Here is a 17,590-nt window from a genome sequence, read left to right as displayed (position 1 = left end):
TTGGAGCTTTCATGGCCACTTGAAGAGTTACTAAATAATTACATCTCTTACTTATAGTTATGAATACAAAATGTTTCTTTTAAAGGAATTAATTACTTTCAGGAATTCAAATACATTTGAAGGGTTTTCATAGTTTTTAAATTTAGTGACTGCTGTAATTGTTTTTCAGAAAGTTATTTTATTGCATCACAGCATGGTTCCTGAAGTCTGCCAATGGAGTATATCAGGGCAAAGAGTGATGATGAGGGCATGGGTTGGCATGAATTGGCACACAGTTGGAAAAGGGGCTGTAGGAGATAATGGGGATGTGTGCAATAAGTAGCATTGCTGCTGTAAGAAACCATGGGGATGAGTGAGTGCAAGAGTTAGAATCAGTCCAAATGAGACAAAAGGGATGAGTTGGTGGCATGAGGAATAAGCGGTGAGGGCTAAAAGAACTAATATTTAACAAAATGACTGGGATGAAGTCTCAGAGAACAGAGGTAAGGCTTAGAAACAATGTACTTCAGCACTTGGCCCTGTGGCCACCTCTGAGTTGCAGCCAGTGGCAACAGGCCAGCTTGCTTTCTGTACCTTCATCCCCAGGGGAAATATTACACCATTCAAAGCATTTATACCATGGCAGATGCACCGAGCCTGGAAATTTTCCAGCCTCAGCTGCTGGCCTCAGAATGGGAAATCCAGAACTATTCCTTCACTGTTGTTGAATCAAAATCTTGACCCCCATCCCCAACATTATTGTATGAATGCATACACCAGGTGGGCTACAGCAATTGAAGAAGGGAACTCACCACCACCTTCTAAAAAATATGTAGGGATGGGTAAAAAAATAAATGTTTGGTTTGCCAGTGACATCCGCATCCCATCAAAGCATATATAAAAACAAAAAGCATCCAAAGATGCTGTGGGAAGTAAATGCGTGCATTGCAGAGGCATTGGCTCATAACTTCCAATCCAGCTTCGAAAGAAACATAATGCATTGGAGAATTGAAAGTATCATACACTTGTTGATGAAAAGGTGAAAGGATAAACCCAGTAGTGACAGGCCAGTCAGTTTAGTATCATTGATGTTAAAAATGTTATACACAATAATTCATGACAAAATTAAAAACCATTTGGACAAATATGTATTTTTTAAAACTTCCTTGATGGGATATAGCATTGTTGGCTGGGCTAGCATTTTTTACCCATCCCTAGCTGCCCTTGAAAAAGTGGTGTGAGCTGTCTCCTTGAACCGCTACAGTCCATGTAGTGTAGGTAAACCCACAATGCCTTTAGGGAGGGTATTCCAGGATTTTGGCTCAGCAGCAGTGAAGGGACAGCAGCAATATATTTCCAAGTCAGGGTGGTTTGTGATTAGAGGGGAACTTGCAGATAGTGATACTCCCATGTATCTGCTGCCTTTGTCCTTTTAGATTGTAGTGATTAAGGAATCAAGACATTGAATTAGTTCAGGAAAGCCAGCACAGATTTGTTAAGGAAAAATCGTGTTTAAGTAAGGCTTGTTTGTTTTTTTTTGTGGTAACAGTATTAATGAGGGTAGCATGGTTAATGTAATGTGCATGTACTTCCAAAAGGCAATTGATAAAGTGCCACATAATAAGGTTGTCAGCAATGCGTGAACCCGTAGGAATAAAAGGGACAGCAGCAGCTTGGATACAAAATTGGTTTTGTGACATGCCATTAGATGGAAGTGGTGATTCTGTACTGGAGGAAAGAATGTAATTGGATTTCCCCAAGGGGCAGTTTTAGACGCACTGTTTTTCATGATCTATAATAATGATCTAGACTTGGGCATTCAAGCACAGTTTCAAAAATTTGTGCGTGACACAAAACTTTGGAACTATTGTGAACTGTGAGGAAGCTAGTGGTAAATGTCAAAATGACTTGAACAGATTGGTGTAATGAGTAGACAAGTGATAGATGAAATTTAAGGCACAGAGGTGTGAAGTGATTCATTTTGGCAGCAAAAAAAGAGAAGAAAGAATCTAAAGTACAAGGTGCAATTCTAAAAGAGGTGCAGATGCAGAAAGACTTGGTACATGTAGGCAAATATTAAAGATGACAGGGCAGGCTGAGAAATGGTTAATAAAGCGTACAGGATCCTGGAATTTATAAATAGGCCTGTAAGTAGTGAAGAAAGGAAATTATAATTAACCTGCATAACATATTAATTTGCCTCAAACTGAGTATTATGTTCAGGCTTTGGCACTATGCTTTCATAAGGTTATGAAGACGTTAGAAAGAGTGCAGCTAAAATTCATGAGAATGGTTTCAGGGATAATGATCTTCACCTACGTGGATAGATTGGAATGACTGAGATCAGTTTCCTTAGAGTAGTAAAGATTAAGAAGCGATATGATAGAAATGTTCAAAATTCACGAGGGGTTTGGGCACATGATGGAGAGAACCTGTTCCAGTCAATGGAAGAATTAAGAACCAGAGCACTCAGACTTAAGCTGATTGGTGATAACAGCGCATTGACATGAAAGTTTGTTTTTATGCAATGAATGCACTGGAATGCACTGTCAGTGGCTGTCAAAGGCAACTAGACAATTATCCAAAGATAAGTGGCCTCTTTCTGTGTTATAACTTTTCTATGTTTGTTATTTTCCATCATTTCCATGCTTCTAGGGCTAGTATCAAACATGACAACTTTGCCCCAGATGATGTTTACTGTCTTTCGTATTACATTGGTTGATGATTATGGGTTTGAGGATATGTATGCCAAGGATCCAGTAATGGCATATTTTCTTTGTGGAATGTTTCTTGGGGTCTCAAGCATCCTCTGTATCAATCTTCTAATTGCTCTGCTATCTGACACATTCCAAAGGTAAGTCTTTATGAAAGATATTTAAGATGTAAAGGAAATCACCTGTCATGCTACAAGGTTATTGGATAAATGCAATAATTTTTGCTTGAGTTACTCGCACAGATCTTGGGTGAAATGCTGGTGGTATGATAAATCTCAGAATCTGCGGATTAAAGGTACAAAAATCTTTCAGCTTCTTGACCAAAAAGAGAGAGCACAATCAGTATTTCCACTGCCATCAGAACAGCAATTAATATTTTCAGTTCAAGGAGTAAGTTTGCGAAAGATGCAGCAAATGAATCCCAATTCACAAGTGAAAGTGCCAGAAAAGAAATAAGAAACCTAAGTAACAAAGTATGAACTCATTACATAGATATAGATAAAGATGGAAGGTTGGCAGTGTAATGGGCTTGTTTTCATTGTTTGTTATGCTCTTTGACTCCACTATGATCAGTTAGATAATGCACAATAGTGAATGTCCAACCTTGTTTTGACTTCCTGGAAGGAGATTTTCAAAATTACAGAATGTCATAGAGTAAGTGACATTTCCATGGCAATATGCAAAGAAGCACACAAGCTCCTTTGAGAGGGAGGAAATGCTAAAAATGATTTAATTAATGGATGAAATAGAGTCATAGAGTCATATGGCATAGAAATAGCCCCTTTGATTCAACCAGTCCACGCCAACCATGTTCTCAAACTAAACTTGTCCCACTTGCCCACACATGGCCCATATCCCTCCAAACGTCTCCCATCCACGAACTAATCCAAATGTCTTTTAAATGTTAAAATTGTACCTGCATCCACCGTTTGGACACCCAATTACTGAGGACATTCAGTGTTGAATTTGATAGCTTAGTAGGTTGTTCTAAAAGAACCATCCTAACCCTAACCATTATTCACAGTGAAAATATTTCTCAGATTTTTGATGTGGCCATCATAAGTCTGTTCTACAGTCTATTCTGTTCTACAGGAGTAGAACAGAATAAGTACCTCCCTCTCAAATTACACCTTCTCATTTTTTCAATGCTTCTAAAAGGTTTCATTAAATTGACATAGAGTAGATAATCATTGGGCACTATTGAACTGCTCCAACCATTACATCTATCTAACCCAATACCCAGCATTGTCTCATTGCTTGCCCAAAAATTCCTTCCTTCCTTGGTTGCCTCCCATTTCTAGTGGCATATGAGACAGAAAAAGACACACTCTTTTATCTGTCTCTGTGGCTAGTTTTCATTTTTCCTTGGACCAGATCGCTAGCCTGAGTCCAGAGGCTACAGTTTGAGGGGGGCCACTTTGCACCAAGCATGGCTGACCAGGAGACAGTCTCACTTTTGCTGCCTGCCAGTCAATCTGTTTAGCTGCATTATGAATGCACTTTCTAGGGTCATGTCCTGGTGTAGGACTCAAATGCAGTAGTTAAGATTTTCATGCAGGGACATTACCTATGCTACCACAAGACCTCCCTTGGAGAATTAGTCACCCAAATCTCGTTTAAGGTTGAGGACCCAATTTTCACTTCTACTGAATGCCTTCTTTAATGCAATAGAACATTGGGAAAACTATCACTGTCCAATACTGATTTAATTTGCCTTCAAAGGATCATTCTTGCATTCAAAACGATTCAAAGGAAAATTAGGATGTTAACTCCCAAGAGCACTTGAAGCTATGTAAAAACTTTCAGTGTAATGTCTTTTCAGTCGAGTCAAGAAAATTAAGGAGGAAAGATCTATGATCATTTAAATTGCTAAAACATAAATATTGGAGATGTAAGATAGGTATTTAAATTGGACCATGAGCTCAGAATTGTGGGGAGCAAGTTCACAACCAATAACCAATATTAGAACAAAAAAGAGTATTTTCCAGTGACTGTATTGTGCATTGCAATAACATACTCCCAGCAATAGCAACTTAATCTTGTCAGTCAGCCTTGCCAAAAAATATCTAAATAAATATTTATAAATGGGTTTCAGGATTAAGATGGTGAATACTTTATGGGATATGATGGAGGATGTGATCTTGAAAGGTAGGAGCCCCTGTGTTTGGTAATGCTTCTATTTCACTATATTAAAGGCAAAGTATAAATGCAAAATGTTGACTGAAAATTATAGGGGTGTCTAGACATTTTAAACCCAATGTCTGCTTAACTTTAACGTTTAGGGTATTGATATACTTTCGAAAATTGTGACAGCCAATTGTGATATTGAAAAGTATTGATAGGGTTACATTAGAGTGGATAAGGGGGCATTGCTGTAAGAACAGCAATGTGTAAATAGCGAAATTTGCAATGGGAAGTGGGAGTGGAGGTAAGTTGAGAGCTCAAAGGGGGTGAAGGGTTATAAGAGCGGAGAGGGGTTGTGACAGAGGAACAATGGTGTCCTCCACGATCAGTTGACAGATACAGATGGAGGTAGTAATGGACTTTAGAGCTCTATTCCTTTGGCCACACCCTTTAAACCAATTCCAGGGTTGACCTACTAGAGTTTCCACTTCAACATCAGCACTGCTGCCTCAGGTGAAGGAAAACTCATGATCCTAATGTTGGTGCAATCATTATCCAGAGTTTGGCAATCTTGATTTAAGCAATAAGTTCATTGTTAATGTGGTACAGAAATGCCCCATCAAGTGTAGTAAGGGTCAAAGGAAAGACACATACAGGTTGCATCATAAATACCAATGATTTGGTTATATTTATGCAGAACTTTCCCTCAAGTGATTAATGGAGGAGCAGTGTGGAGGGGTTAGGAAGATATTGGCAGGGCAGTAGTAGAATCAAGGATATGGTGATCTATTCTGTGCAGTGAGAGAGAACTCCTATCCAAGGCTTTCTCACATTCTTATATATGTAATTGATTTGCTTGACGTGCTTTTGGTAATTGTTGAAGCTCCTTATTTCAGGGTGTACGACAATGCAACTGCAAATGCAGCTATGCAACAGGCTAGCATAGTACTGTACGTTGAAGATCATCTCAGTCAGAAGAGAAAGAATAAGTTCCAAGAATATATTCACAATTCATGTGCACCTTTAGAAATATTTTTTGATGATGACCTGACAATAGATCAAGAAGATGATCTCAAGAAAGTCACCATTCAAATAAAGGTAGTGTAAATCTTCTGATGAAATCATATTTGTTCAAATTGAGTGTATCAAAGTCTGAAACTACTGCAGTTTACATCTGCAAATTAGACTAATGGGGAATTTAATACTGCAGTGTGTTAATATGTTTGTTCTTAAGGGAATAATTTCGCATTCGATCCAAACTAACCAGTTATCGGAGCAAAATTTTACTTTGAGGCCTCCAGGAATTTAGCGTGATTCTGAAATTTGATTCAACTTTTAAAATTTTTAAATTCAAAATTGGTGGTAGGAAAATGTCTATTCAGTTGTAGAAAACCATCACACACTATGGTTCAAGCAAGAGATACGTCAACAGCATCTCAAACTCATACGGGTGGGGAGGCAGTGGTGTTGTATTACTGTCACTGGACATAGTGCTACAGGCTAATATCCTGAGGTCATGGGTTCAGTCTCACCATGGTAGATGGTGAAATTTGAATTCAATTAGAATTTGATCTAATGAAAATATTGATTGTTTTAAACAAAAACCCTCTGGTTCACCTGGGGAAGGAAATCAGCCATCCTTTCGTGGTCTGGCCTACATGTGATTCTTAAGTGCCCATAATTAGGGATGGGAAATAAATGCTGGCCTATGTCAGTGATTCCCAGATTCCATGAAAAAGAAGTTTGTTTTTCCTGTGATGCCAACCTCCCAAGAAATAAAATATACTTGAGAATATTGGAGGGAGAAAAAATTCAGGGATACAATGAGATGGCAAACACATCAGCTTGAGATCATTGAGAAAGACAGATTTGTTGGAACTTGTGTTATACTCAGAACAGCTATATTTTTATTTCTAACCTAGTTTGTTGTGAGCATGGGTCCATAGCACAAGACTGTCACAATTCTATACTAATTTGACAATCTTGCTAATAAGCTAAAAGGACTGCTGGTAAGGGAAATGAAAAACTGTTCCAGTTTATTTGGAGATTTCTTAGGTTGGGCACAATGTACATTTTTTGGACAGAACAGAGTGAATGTACATCTGGTCAGATAATAATTAAATCGGCAGTAGTCAACGCTAGATTATTTTTCCAATGACAAACAATATAATGTATCTCCTTGAATTCTGTTGTATTGACTTCAAGAGGTAGGAAAATCAGACGATATGTAAAGCATTCTATCAGTTCACTATTGATTCTATTGAATTCCACTCACTTTCTGTTCAGCAAGTTAAGGTATGCGAGTGCCCACAGAACTAAATGCTTTCTAATTTTTCACCCACTATTATTACTGAGCATTCACACAGTGACTCCATAATTAAATGCAGGATTTATCTGCCTTAGTAACATTCTTCAGTCTCAATCTGAGAAGAGCACCATTTCCATTTCTTGAACTACCCACCCAGCCTCTATTCTGGAGCAGGGAATTTGAGATGGAAGGCTTAATGCATTGCACCATCCAAATTCCTCAATATTTTCTTTCTAAGTAAACAAGACTGACCTGATATAAATGACCTAGCTTTATAATTTGTTACAAATACGAAGTTGTTATTAAATACCTTTCATTTCAACCTGAATTTCCAATATCCCTGTTCAGGAAGATATAGATAATCTCACAAATTTATTACAAATGGAAGAATGGGAAAAAGCTGAATATGAACAGAGTCCTCGAAGCAGGTTTTCGAGAAGGTTTTGGGGCACCAGCCAAAGCCAAAGTCAAGATGAAGGTTCAGAAGAGTAAGTAACTAATTCTAACTTTCAATTTCTCTTTATATTGTTCATGCACAGTTGCATCAAGTCAATGTTGATATGTTTTGAATTTGACATCAAATGTGATCAAATGTCCAACATTCTTCAGATGGTAGTAGTTCCGCACAGGTTCTCAAATAATAATTGCATAATTAGGAATCATTTAAATGTTTGATTTAATTTAAAAATAGTCAGAATAGTTTTTTTTTGTTGTGGTCCTTAGGACATTTCCATTCTATTCTATGGTTGCTATATTGGAAGATATTTGTCACCTTGTAATGACAGTCAGTTAAATTGTTGTAGGATCCACATTGGAACATAATTGTGATAGGTGAGGATTCGCTATACAAAATTAAATATTTAAATTTGTATTTTAGTCAAATACTTCTTTCTGATATCTGATGGCTGTAAACTAATATGTGTCTTCAATTGTATTTTGTTGTGTGCAAAATTTAATCACTCAGCATTTAGTGACCTGTGCCTGCAGTTATTGAGACAATGTGCCCTAAAATTCCCTCCCTATACCTCTCTACCTCTCTGTTTCTCTTTTCATCTTTTAAGATGCTGCTTAAAGCCCCTCTTTGATCAAGCTTTTGTTTTCCTAATGTAATATCCCATTATATGACTCAGTGTCAAATCTTCAAATTTTGTTTAATAAGATTCTCGTTAAGTGCATTGATGTTTTTCGATGTTAAAGTTGCCATATAAATGCAAGTAATTATTCCTGAGTTGAATTTAATTTATAAGTTTCTACACGTTGCTATATTTTTCTCTGGGATCCAATTCTCTAATCAGAGCTGGGAAGAGATGCAATTTATTTCAATCAGCACAACAAACAAAAAGGTCATGATTGGCAGGGAGAGGCCGAAGATGCCCTGGAGTGACTGGCCCACGAGGAATGTTGTAAAACAGACAATCTGATGTTTTCCATAGCTGGCTGTCCCACCTCCTTTTTCATTTTGGGTTTCCAGACCCCAGGGAAACCCACATGACAGTAGTGAATTTCAATTTAGATTCCAATTATAGTGTGGGGTCCCAAATATCTTAATTAGGTACCCTGCTTTCCATGTCTTGAACACTCCAACAGGCAGGGAATGTATTTGTGGCAAGTTGGGACACTTTCGGTGTATTTAAGTCCTTAACAACTAGTTTTGTGCATTAATTGCTCTGCTCACCATTTCTCTCCTGCACACCTTGGGAAACATTAATGTTGAGGTCATTATTTCAGATGCCTGGGAAGATGTGTGCAAATCAGTGATTGGAAAGCAGTGATGGCCTTTAGAGACAGCAGGAAGCATATAACGATCCCATAACCAATAGCCCAGCATCCACCAAATCGTGAGGGGGCACGACTGAATATTACTCTTGTAGCTGTTTCTTACACATCCAAAATGTGTCAAGCCTTCATTTACATTACACTGCCTCATAACTCCAGGATGCCTCATTTACATGAGGTCACTCCGTTAAAAATATACTGCACCGTAATCATTACAATGAATTTGCATTGCACTACTCTGTTAAAAATGTTGTGCCTCATTTAAATTGCAACACTTTACATTTTGTCTTGATTTAGATTCCACCATCTCATTTACTTTACACTAATTCAATTACTTTTGCACCATTTTATTTACTTTACACCACCTCATTAACTTCCAATTTTCACATTGTCTTTCACATATGTACTACAAAATAAATGAGGCATTGTATGTTAGAGGTGCGAAAGACTAAAATGTTGTATTTTAAAAAGCATCATTTGTTCTCTTTCTTTTTCAGCGGCATGACATTAAATATAGCAGTGCATGAAGAGATTTCAAACCTGCAGTTGAAGGTTTCAGCCCTTTATCAACAACAGGAAAATGCTACTGCAAAGTTCACCAGTGAATTACAGAGAACACAAGATTTGCTGAATGAAATTCTAAGGCACATTGGAGCTGGTAATAAATTAAGAGTTATAGAAAATCATCTGCAAAAAGATGGTGTTCATTTATTGAGAATAATTACTTGGAACACCAATTGTATAGAGTTCAAATGATTTGTGGTGAATTATGGAAATGACGGGACTTCCGTAGAGGTTACAAGGCATAGATTTTCCTGGAAATATTTAGCAATTCCGGTACATTTGTGGAGAGAGCCCCATTGTTAACTTTTCAGTCTATTAACTCTTTCTTTCTTCACAGATGCTGCTTGACCTGAGAAGTATTGTCCATATTTTGTGATTTCACTTTAGATTTCCAGCATTTACATTATTTTGCATAACCTTATTTGGGTTTGAGTTGGTATTTTTCAGACTAAGAGGGAATTTCAATGCATCCATAATAGTGATTGAATTACAAAATAGTATTGGTTGGAAACTATGCTCATGTACTATGTATTCATGTTGGTAATGATACATGAGCAGTTGGTCTGCAGTGTTGCTCCTCGTGAGTGTGTTGATTAGCTTGTGAAGTATCAACAAAAATCATCACAATCAAACAGTTCAAAGGTTTCCCTTCACCCACATCAGAATTATCTTCCTCTCTTTCACGACTCCCGAGCTTCCCTTCCCAAATCCTTTGGAAATGTCTTCTTCACACCAGCTTTCTCTTTCTATTTCTACTCTTCATTTGACTCTTCCTCACTCTTCCATTCTCTGAATCATTCCATTACTCTGTTGGACCTTCTGTACATCTCTCTCTCTCTCTACCAGTGTCTATCACTCTGCCTTTCTCCAACTGGTGGTATTGGTAAACTAGAAATAATTAAAATCTGGAATCTGATTGGGTATTGTTTCTTGCAGTTCTGCATTTTGTGGCTACTGTAGCTTACTTGGGGAAAGAGCTCAGACCATATTGTAGTTGCTGATTGTTTTTCAGAGATTTATTGTCCACAGCTCAATTTTGAGCATTTTCGATCTTTTAATGTCTGTGAGTGCAGCAAACTTTTTAAGAGAGTAAGTGCACAGGTGAGGAACAGTCACAGTAGCTGTAACAACCGGGTTGCTTTGTTTGATAAATTATGACTGGGAGAAAATTAAGGTCAGACAGAATGTTTTCCATGTCATGATTGATGAATGTTAAAAAAAAACAATTTATAAGGAGAAAAATGTAGGGAATTTGGACAGAAAATCAGAAGACAAACACAATTGACAAAATGTGGATGACAGAATACACGTGAGAAATGTCATTACAAAAATATTCTGGGATTGTTAGCACTAGCTTATTGCATTAGTATTGGCACTGGTTATTGTTGGTGCGAGTTTGCCTCCGGCAGGGTGTTATACCTGACGTGGCAAAGCTTATGTTATTTCCATAACAACAGAAACTATGTGGATATCATGGTATTAAAGAACTTAGCAGACATTACAACTAACTATTATGTACAAACATTGCATTCCTTAGGCATATGTCAACATATTAGTGTATAATGGAGGAGCATGCTTCCTGTAGGGTGTCTGCTTCAAGTGATCTGATGTAAGATGGAGTTGCATGACTGTCATACCCTCTGATACATGCTATGATACAGTGATGATAAAGTAAGCATGCCTCTAAAACCATATGACATACTGACCATGAGACTGAACGCAGCAGGAGCCATGTGGATTTCTACATCTAGAATCCAATTGTCGGTGAATGCTGAAATAGTATGAATTTAAGATATTGAGGGGAAAAATGGGGTAGATATTAGAGAACCTATTTCCACTAATTAAGGAATATAGGTCTTGGGCCATAGTCAAGCAAAAAAATAAAGCCAGAGCTTCAGGACTGAAATTGAAATAATTTTTCTCACAAAAGTGGCAGAAATTTTGAACCTTTTATCAGCAAATAGCAACTGATGTCAGAACATTTGTTAATTTTAAAACAGTTGCTGAATTTTTGATCGTCAAAGGTGGGGCAATGGAGCATGTATGAAGTATTTGTTTTGTCTGTACAGGAGTAAATACTTATGTGGTGATAGAAGGTTTAACATTTATAAACGTCACAGTCAATGCTTTGTGGCACTGCACGAGGAATTAAGATGAACAAAGTAGACAGGTGAAGTGGGTTAAAGGTTGAAGGAAAGTAATATCTTAACCAGCTGTGCAAACGTGAGTCAATCCCTATTTTAAGGTCATCTTTACTCACTTTATTTTAATCCTTATATTACAAATCCCTTTGTCAGTATTCATAGTAAAAAAGCTTTTATCTCCTGTAACCACACCCCTCTGCCAGTGAGCCACTTCAGCAGCTCTGCTGAAAGGGGAAATGTAACTACAATGTGATAATTTTATGTAGCTGGTTTTGATTTTCAGCATGGGCATTTGGAAAATGTTTAATAAATAGTGGACAAATTGGGTGGGAGTGGAGGAGTGTGGACTTTATTCATGATCCTTATGAAAATCAAGATGTTTTACAGCAAAATGGGCCAGTGAGGTCTTCTGTCAGTTCACCACCTGTTTTTCGATCACTGAACACCAGGAGTTTCCACACACAGCTCCTGTCTGGACCTTTCCTATCCGTTGTGTATGTATGATAAAAATTAGTGAGGAGGGAGCATCCAAACTTGGAGTTATTTTCAGTCCTTCATTCTGCCTGCATCATGTTTCCTCTCAAAACAACAGAAAAAGGTGTGAAAAACTGTGGTAATGGCATTGGCATTGAAATGTCCTCATGGAGAAAGAGGATCCTGTTGCGAGTACAGGGAATGCCTTAACGTCTTTCTATTAATAGACCTAGTCTCTACTGAGGCTTCCAATGAGCTGGGTTTTGGAACTTTAGGGTGTTTCGGCCCCAGCAATAACCCTCATTCAATCAACCTTCTGGGGTTTTCTCCTTTGTTTCCTCTGAATAGCAGCAAGAATCCCCAGTGGCTTGTTCTGTTAAGCAATGAACACCAATAATGATACCCAGGAAATTCTCTGGTGTTGTCCTTGCTTTGCTCAATCAGTGACAGCCCATACTTGGACTGCTGTCTTTTGCTATTCAATAGTAGCGACGATTGTAGAGATTGTTACCTTGCCATTCAGAAACGTCTTCCAGTTCATACATTGCTCAGGCATTATTGACTAATAGCTCTCATTGCTATTGTTTCCTCACTGTCTGACTGTTCACTAACAAATTTGTTAGCCTGGATATTTTTTAGGTTTTTACCCAGGTTTCACCTGTAATGTTTGCAGGAGACAGAATGCACCCTGAGAAGAGCATCGTAAATTGCAAGGTGTCCATTTAGTAATTTTCCTAAGGGTCCATCTGTTTCTCACAACATCACACCTGGAGATTGGGTTTAGTCCCAAAGATTTTCAGGATATTTATTCCTGGAATCACACCGGCACAGATATCAGAAGCTGTGCCCTTGGAAGGCCATTAAGCAAACCTTCTCAAGTTTGAAAAGATCAAGGGGAGTTGAGATTGTGAGGAGAGGGCGTATGGGGGTGGGGCGAGAGAGGTTGCCTGCTGAAAGCCATCCCTTGCCTCAAGCACCTTTTCCCCCTACCCTGCGACCTCCACCCTGAAATCCCCAACCTGCATTCACTCACCTTTGCTCCAGGATTTCATGATGATCCTGGACCTCTGGTGGGTGCATTGCAACCAGCTACCATTGCTCCTCCTGACTGATTGGCTACCAGCTAATGGCAGGCTGGACATCTGCTACCACGGACCTCAATCACACGGATCTCCTGACAATGGCCACTTAAGTGCCTGAAGGACATTTGATTCAGTCAGGCAATCCCCATGGAACTGTAGAAGGCTTCTTACCGGTTTCTCAACCAGACAGCAAGATCACCCATTAGCCGAACAGAATCACAGCCTGAGTTCCACACAGACTGTTTTTTGGGGAGTTTCTCCAACTTTCACAGCACCACATTCCCAGCACGAAGTCAATAAAAATAGCTGAACTCGCTATTTTTGCAAGTCGCCATGGGTTTCTTTGGATTTGGATAAACTGTCATGTCAATTCAGGCATGTTATATTACATGCTTTGAGTCATTACTTTTGAATATTGGACATACAGAAGCTGTTAAGATGGCTGCTGCAAATCATCTGACTTTTACCATTTGGACTAGAGACAGTATTGAGTATCGGGTGAATACCTAATTTAATGAGGGCAAAGGATGTCTAACAGCTATCTGTGAAATTCATAAAATGGGCTCACATAAAAAGAATACAGAGTTCCAGAATGCTTGGTTCGATGTATCATTTTGGGTAAAAGGAAAAATCAAAACTCAGACGGATGTGAAAGGCCACTCTCAACTTCCTGTTGTATCATGATGACCTTCCACATCCATACGAGATGGGTAAGTTTCAGAACTGTTAACTCACAGTGCAGGGATATGGAATTAACATTAACTCAACACCTTATTTGAAAAAATGCTTTGAAGTTATTAACAGAGATATGGTGAAACAGCCACCTTTTCTTTGTCTGGTTAAAAAAATAGCTCAAGTTCAGAGCTAGTTGCAGGAAGAACCAACAGAGCCATCAGCCATCAGTGAGTCTGTCAGGCATACTTGGAAATTAGCTGCAAAACTTCATGTAACCAACTTATTCCAGGTTCAAAGTTCACCTCAGAACCAATATTCTAGATGTTTGATGACAAAAAAACCTTAACTTGCTGAGAATCCTCTGCTTTACAAGACCCTCACTTCAACTTGTGGAAGATCACCGATCAGAGTTAAGGGCTGAATTTTTCTTTTTCCAGTAAAATATTTTATCAAATTAGAATTATGCCACCTAGTCCGCCATGGCTCTTAGCAGCTTTTCTCATGAAATTGACTATTCTTCACCTCATTAATATTGTAACTGGCTTTGGGCACCATTGTAGGGGAATTACACAGCCAGAGAGGTAGAAGTATTCACTACTGCTGGCATCTTCTGGCTTTCATGCCCAATTTTCAGACAGGGACCTGAAGATGTTGGTGGACAGCAAGAACCTGACTGACAATGGCCAACTCCTTGGATCAGAATAAGATGGGGTCCTTGACTGACTGTAGTGGTACCGCTTGACTGTAGCTACTTCATCCCTCTAAGGACTACTTTCCTTTGGTTTCACACAGGGCCATTTGTTTGAAGTACAATGTGTTTGGCTCAAACTGTAGAACAAAGCACACTGCAGAAATTCACCAAGATGCTACCCAGTTCATTATTCAATCTGAAACAGTTTGCTGTAATGGTGTTGGGTAATTTTAAACAATATTGAGTATTTTATATTTCTAACAGTAACATTCACCATTATTTGCAACATACAATAAATCAGCTTGTTGATCTTCTCCAACAATAAACAGTGATTTTTACTTTATTGCTTTCTTTCTTCTGAATCATCTTTCAGGAACCAGTGGTATTCATTCATCTCGTGAGCCACAAGCGGATGTTCAGGATCCCAGTCACAAATGGTAAATGTATTTACTGTTTTTGCTGTGTAGAGTTGTGGTTTGGTTGACTTGCTACTTCTGAAGCATTCAACATAATTGTCCTACATGATCACATGGTATGCAATAAATAGGGCCTAGTTTACTTAACTGCAGAACAGTGCTTAAGAGATGCTGAGTGTTATATGCATAAATTTAAGGAATTTTGTTTCATACACACGTATGTCAAAATTTGCAACTAATCAGATTACATTCTGCTCTAGTAGAAAGTGTATCTCTTAATTGCTAGGAATCTCTTAATCCTTAAGAATTTACTTCAAGACTGATAGATTTTTGATTGGCAAGAGAGACGAGCATTATGGGGAACAGAGAAGAAAGTGGAGTTGAAACCACAATTAGATCAGCCATGATCTTATCATATGTTGGAGAAGTGCAGGAGTCAAATGGCCTAACCTTTGTGTTCAGTAGGATATGCTTGCAGTGTCTCCAATAGTTCCGGCCATCAATGACAGCTGACTCTTGGGGAGAATGCAATTGAACAAGTATCATTGCACCCAAACTGGTCATATTTCCTCCTCCATCTTTTCTGGATAGAAGTCTAGAAACCCCTTGATGGTCTCACCCTTCTCCTGAATCCTCTCCAGGTCTACATGGTCTGATCCTGACAAAAAGATATCCCACAGGCCATTACCTTGCCTTTTTCTTCCCTTCAGTGGCGACAGAATGTCTACTTGAAGGGCAGGCAATGGCTTAGCGGTATTATCGCTAGACTATTAATCCATAATTAATCCAGATAACATTCTGGGGGCCTGGGTTCGAACCCCACCACAGCAAATGGTGGAATTTGAATTCAATAAAATATCTGGAGTTAAGAATCTAATGATAACCATGAATCCATTGTCAATTGTCAGGGGAAAAACCCATCTGGTTCACTAATGTCCTTTAGGGAAGGAAACTGCCATCCTTACCTGGTTTTGCCTGCATGTGACTCCAGACCTACACCAATGTGGTTGACTCTCAACTGCCCTCTGAGCAATTTGGGATGGGCAATAAATTCTGCCGAGCAAGTGAATAAAAAAAAATCCACTTACATGTGCAACAGGACATCCACATAACAAACACAAGAACAAAACAGCTGTTGGATATTTGCTAGTTGAAGTATATAATACACAGGCTGCAAATGAAACAAGGTAGACAATAGTTGGTGTCAGTCCCATTTCTGCAAGCCACCTGACCTTTGAGCCAGCTGACACCACCCAGATGAAAGAGCTTAAGATCATTGATTTACCAAAGAGAAGACTGCCTCCTACCCTGTGTAGTTCCTCAGTTTCCAGTATTTTGAAAACCCTTTGGTTCATCACCGTCATATGTTTAAACTTCCCTACATCAAGGAAAACATTCTAAACATGTCGACATATTGCCAACAAATTGCACTGAACTCTTGTATGTTGAGGATTGAAAAAACTGTACTGTTTGAACATTGCTACTGCAGATAAAGCATATATATTCATATATTTAACTGGCAGTGCTGGCTTTATGACTAAGCATGCTGCAGGATGTTAATCAACACTTCCAAAGAGAAAAAATATTTAAATGTCATGGATCCTCCATAAGTTAATCACTCATAATTTTGACCTGATCTTATTTAATGCTTGCTTACTTCTATAAACAGATAACTGTATCTCAATATATCACTGAAAGTAATCCTCTATTTTTGCGTGACTCCATCTTTTTCTTTTTCCAAAAGACTCCTTGGCAAGTAAACAATTAATTCATCGAGCTGATAGAAACTGAGAGTTTCTATTTAAAGAGGAGCCTGATCAAGAAGTCTGGTTAAAAAAATGCTGCTAAAGAAATATCAACACAAATCATTCTGTAGAAACATATTATTGTGAGAGATACATGGAAACTGTGTGCTTAAGAATAAAAGATTAATACTTTAAAGATTTACTAATTACAGCGTTATATGTTATTGCACTAAGCTTTAACCATTGCCTTTTCATGTTTAGAAGCATCTTTTGATTTTAGGTGCATGGGTTTGATTTACCTTACATGATGGAACTTTGTTCATACTACACCAAAATTCTTAGTAAAGTATTCTTGCAAGGCAGTTGCAAATGCAGTTTCCAAAGAGTTTGGAGATAATCGTCGGCTTGGTGTGATAACATAAAATAGATAATAGCAAATGACCAGTCTATTTTATATCTCCCCCAATTTTTGTTGCCAATGACTTCAAGACATGAGATCTTTGGAGTTTCTTGCAAAATTAAAATTCTAATGTATATTTTCAAAGACACTAAAACACCTATGCATCTTTAATAAGGAAATGCTGAATCCCAAAGATTTAAATGTAAATAAATGTTAAATGCAGTGCTTTCAAATCAAAGGGAATTCCTATCTATTCTCCATTCAATCTCCACTTAACAATATTCTCAAATAAAAGATACATGTTCTGCTGTTACCAATGATTCCCAGCCATTACGTGCTGTGGGCTATTTTTTGGTAAGGGTCAGGTCAGTTTACTAAGCTGAATTTTATTGAACGTGATAATTATTACTCAGAGACCTATGGATTTAATTACATTCTTGGAAGACATTTCATGACTAAAACATTTGAGATTTCTTCCTCAGGTGAAGTTACCCCAGA

General features: G+C 38.2%; 1 protein-coding gene across 1 annotated transcript in view; it reads left to right on the top strand.

Annotated features, from left to right (window-relative positions):
• The window catches only part of LOC109926123 (transient receptor potential channel pyrexia), a 79,010-nt gene extending 62,215 nt beyond the window's left edge, over positions 1-16,795 (top strand). The window contains exons 16-21 of the mRNA XM_048595742.1: positions 2,635-2,833; positions 5,714-5,915; positions 7,474-7,613; positions 9,399-9,559; positions 14,905-14,968; positions 16,692-16,795. Coding sequence (XP_048451699.1) covers positions 2,635-2,833; positions 5,714-5,915; positions 7,474-7,613; positions 9,399-9,559; positions 14,905-14,968; position 16,692 — 767 coding nt within the window. The 3' untranslated portion in view covers positions 16,693-16,795. The remainder of the gene's footprint in view (positions 1-2,634; positions 2,834-5,713; positions 5,916-7,473; positions 7,614-9,398; positions 9,560-14,904; positions 14,969-16,691) is intronic.
• The last annotated feature ends 795 nt before the right edge of the window (positions 16,796-17,590 follow it).

The sequence above is a fragment of the Rhincodon typus genome, chromosome 4, assembly GCF_021869965.1.
Source record: "Rhincodon typus isolate 14 chromosome 4, sRhiTyp1.1, whole genome shotgun sequence".
NCBI classification, from domain to species: domain Eukaryota; kingdom Metazoa; phylum Chordata; class Chondrichthyes; order Orectolobiformes; family Rhincodontidae; genus Rhincodon; species Rhincodon typus.
Note: the sequence above shows the minus strand (reverse complement) of the source record. Positions and strands in the feature narration are given on the sequence as shown.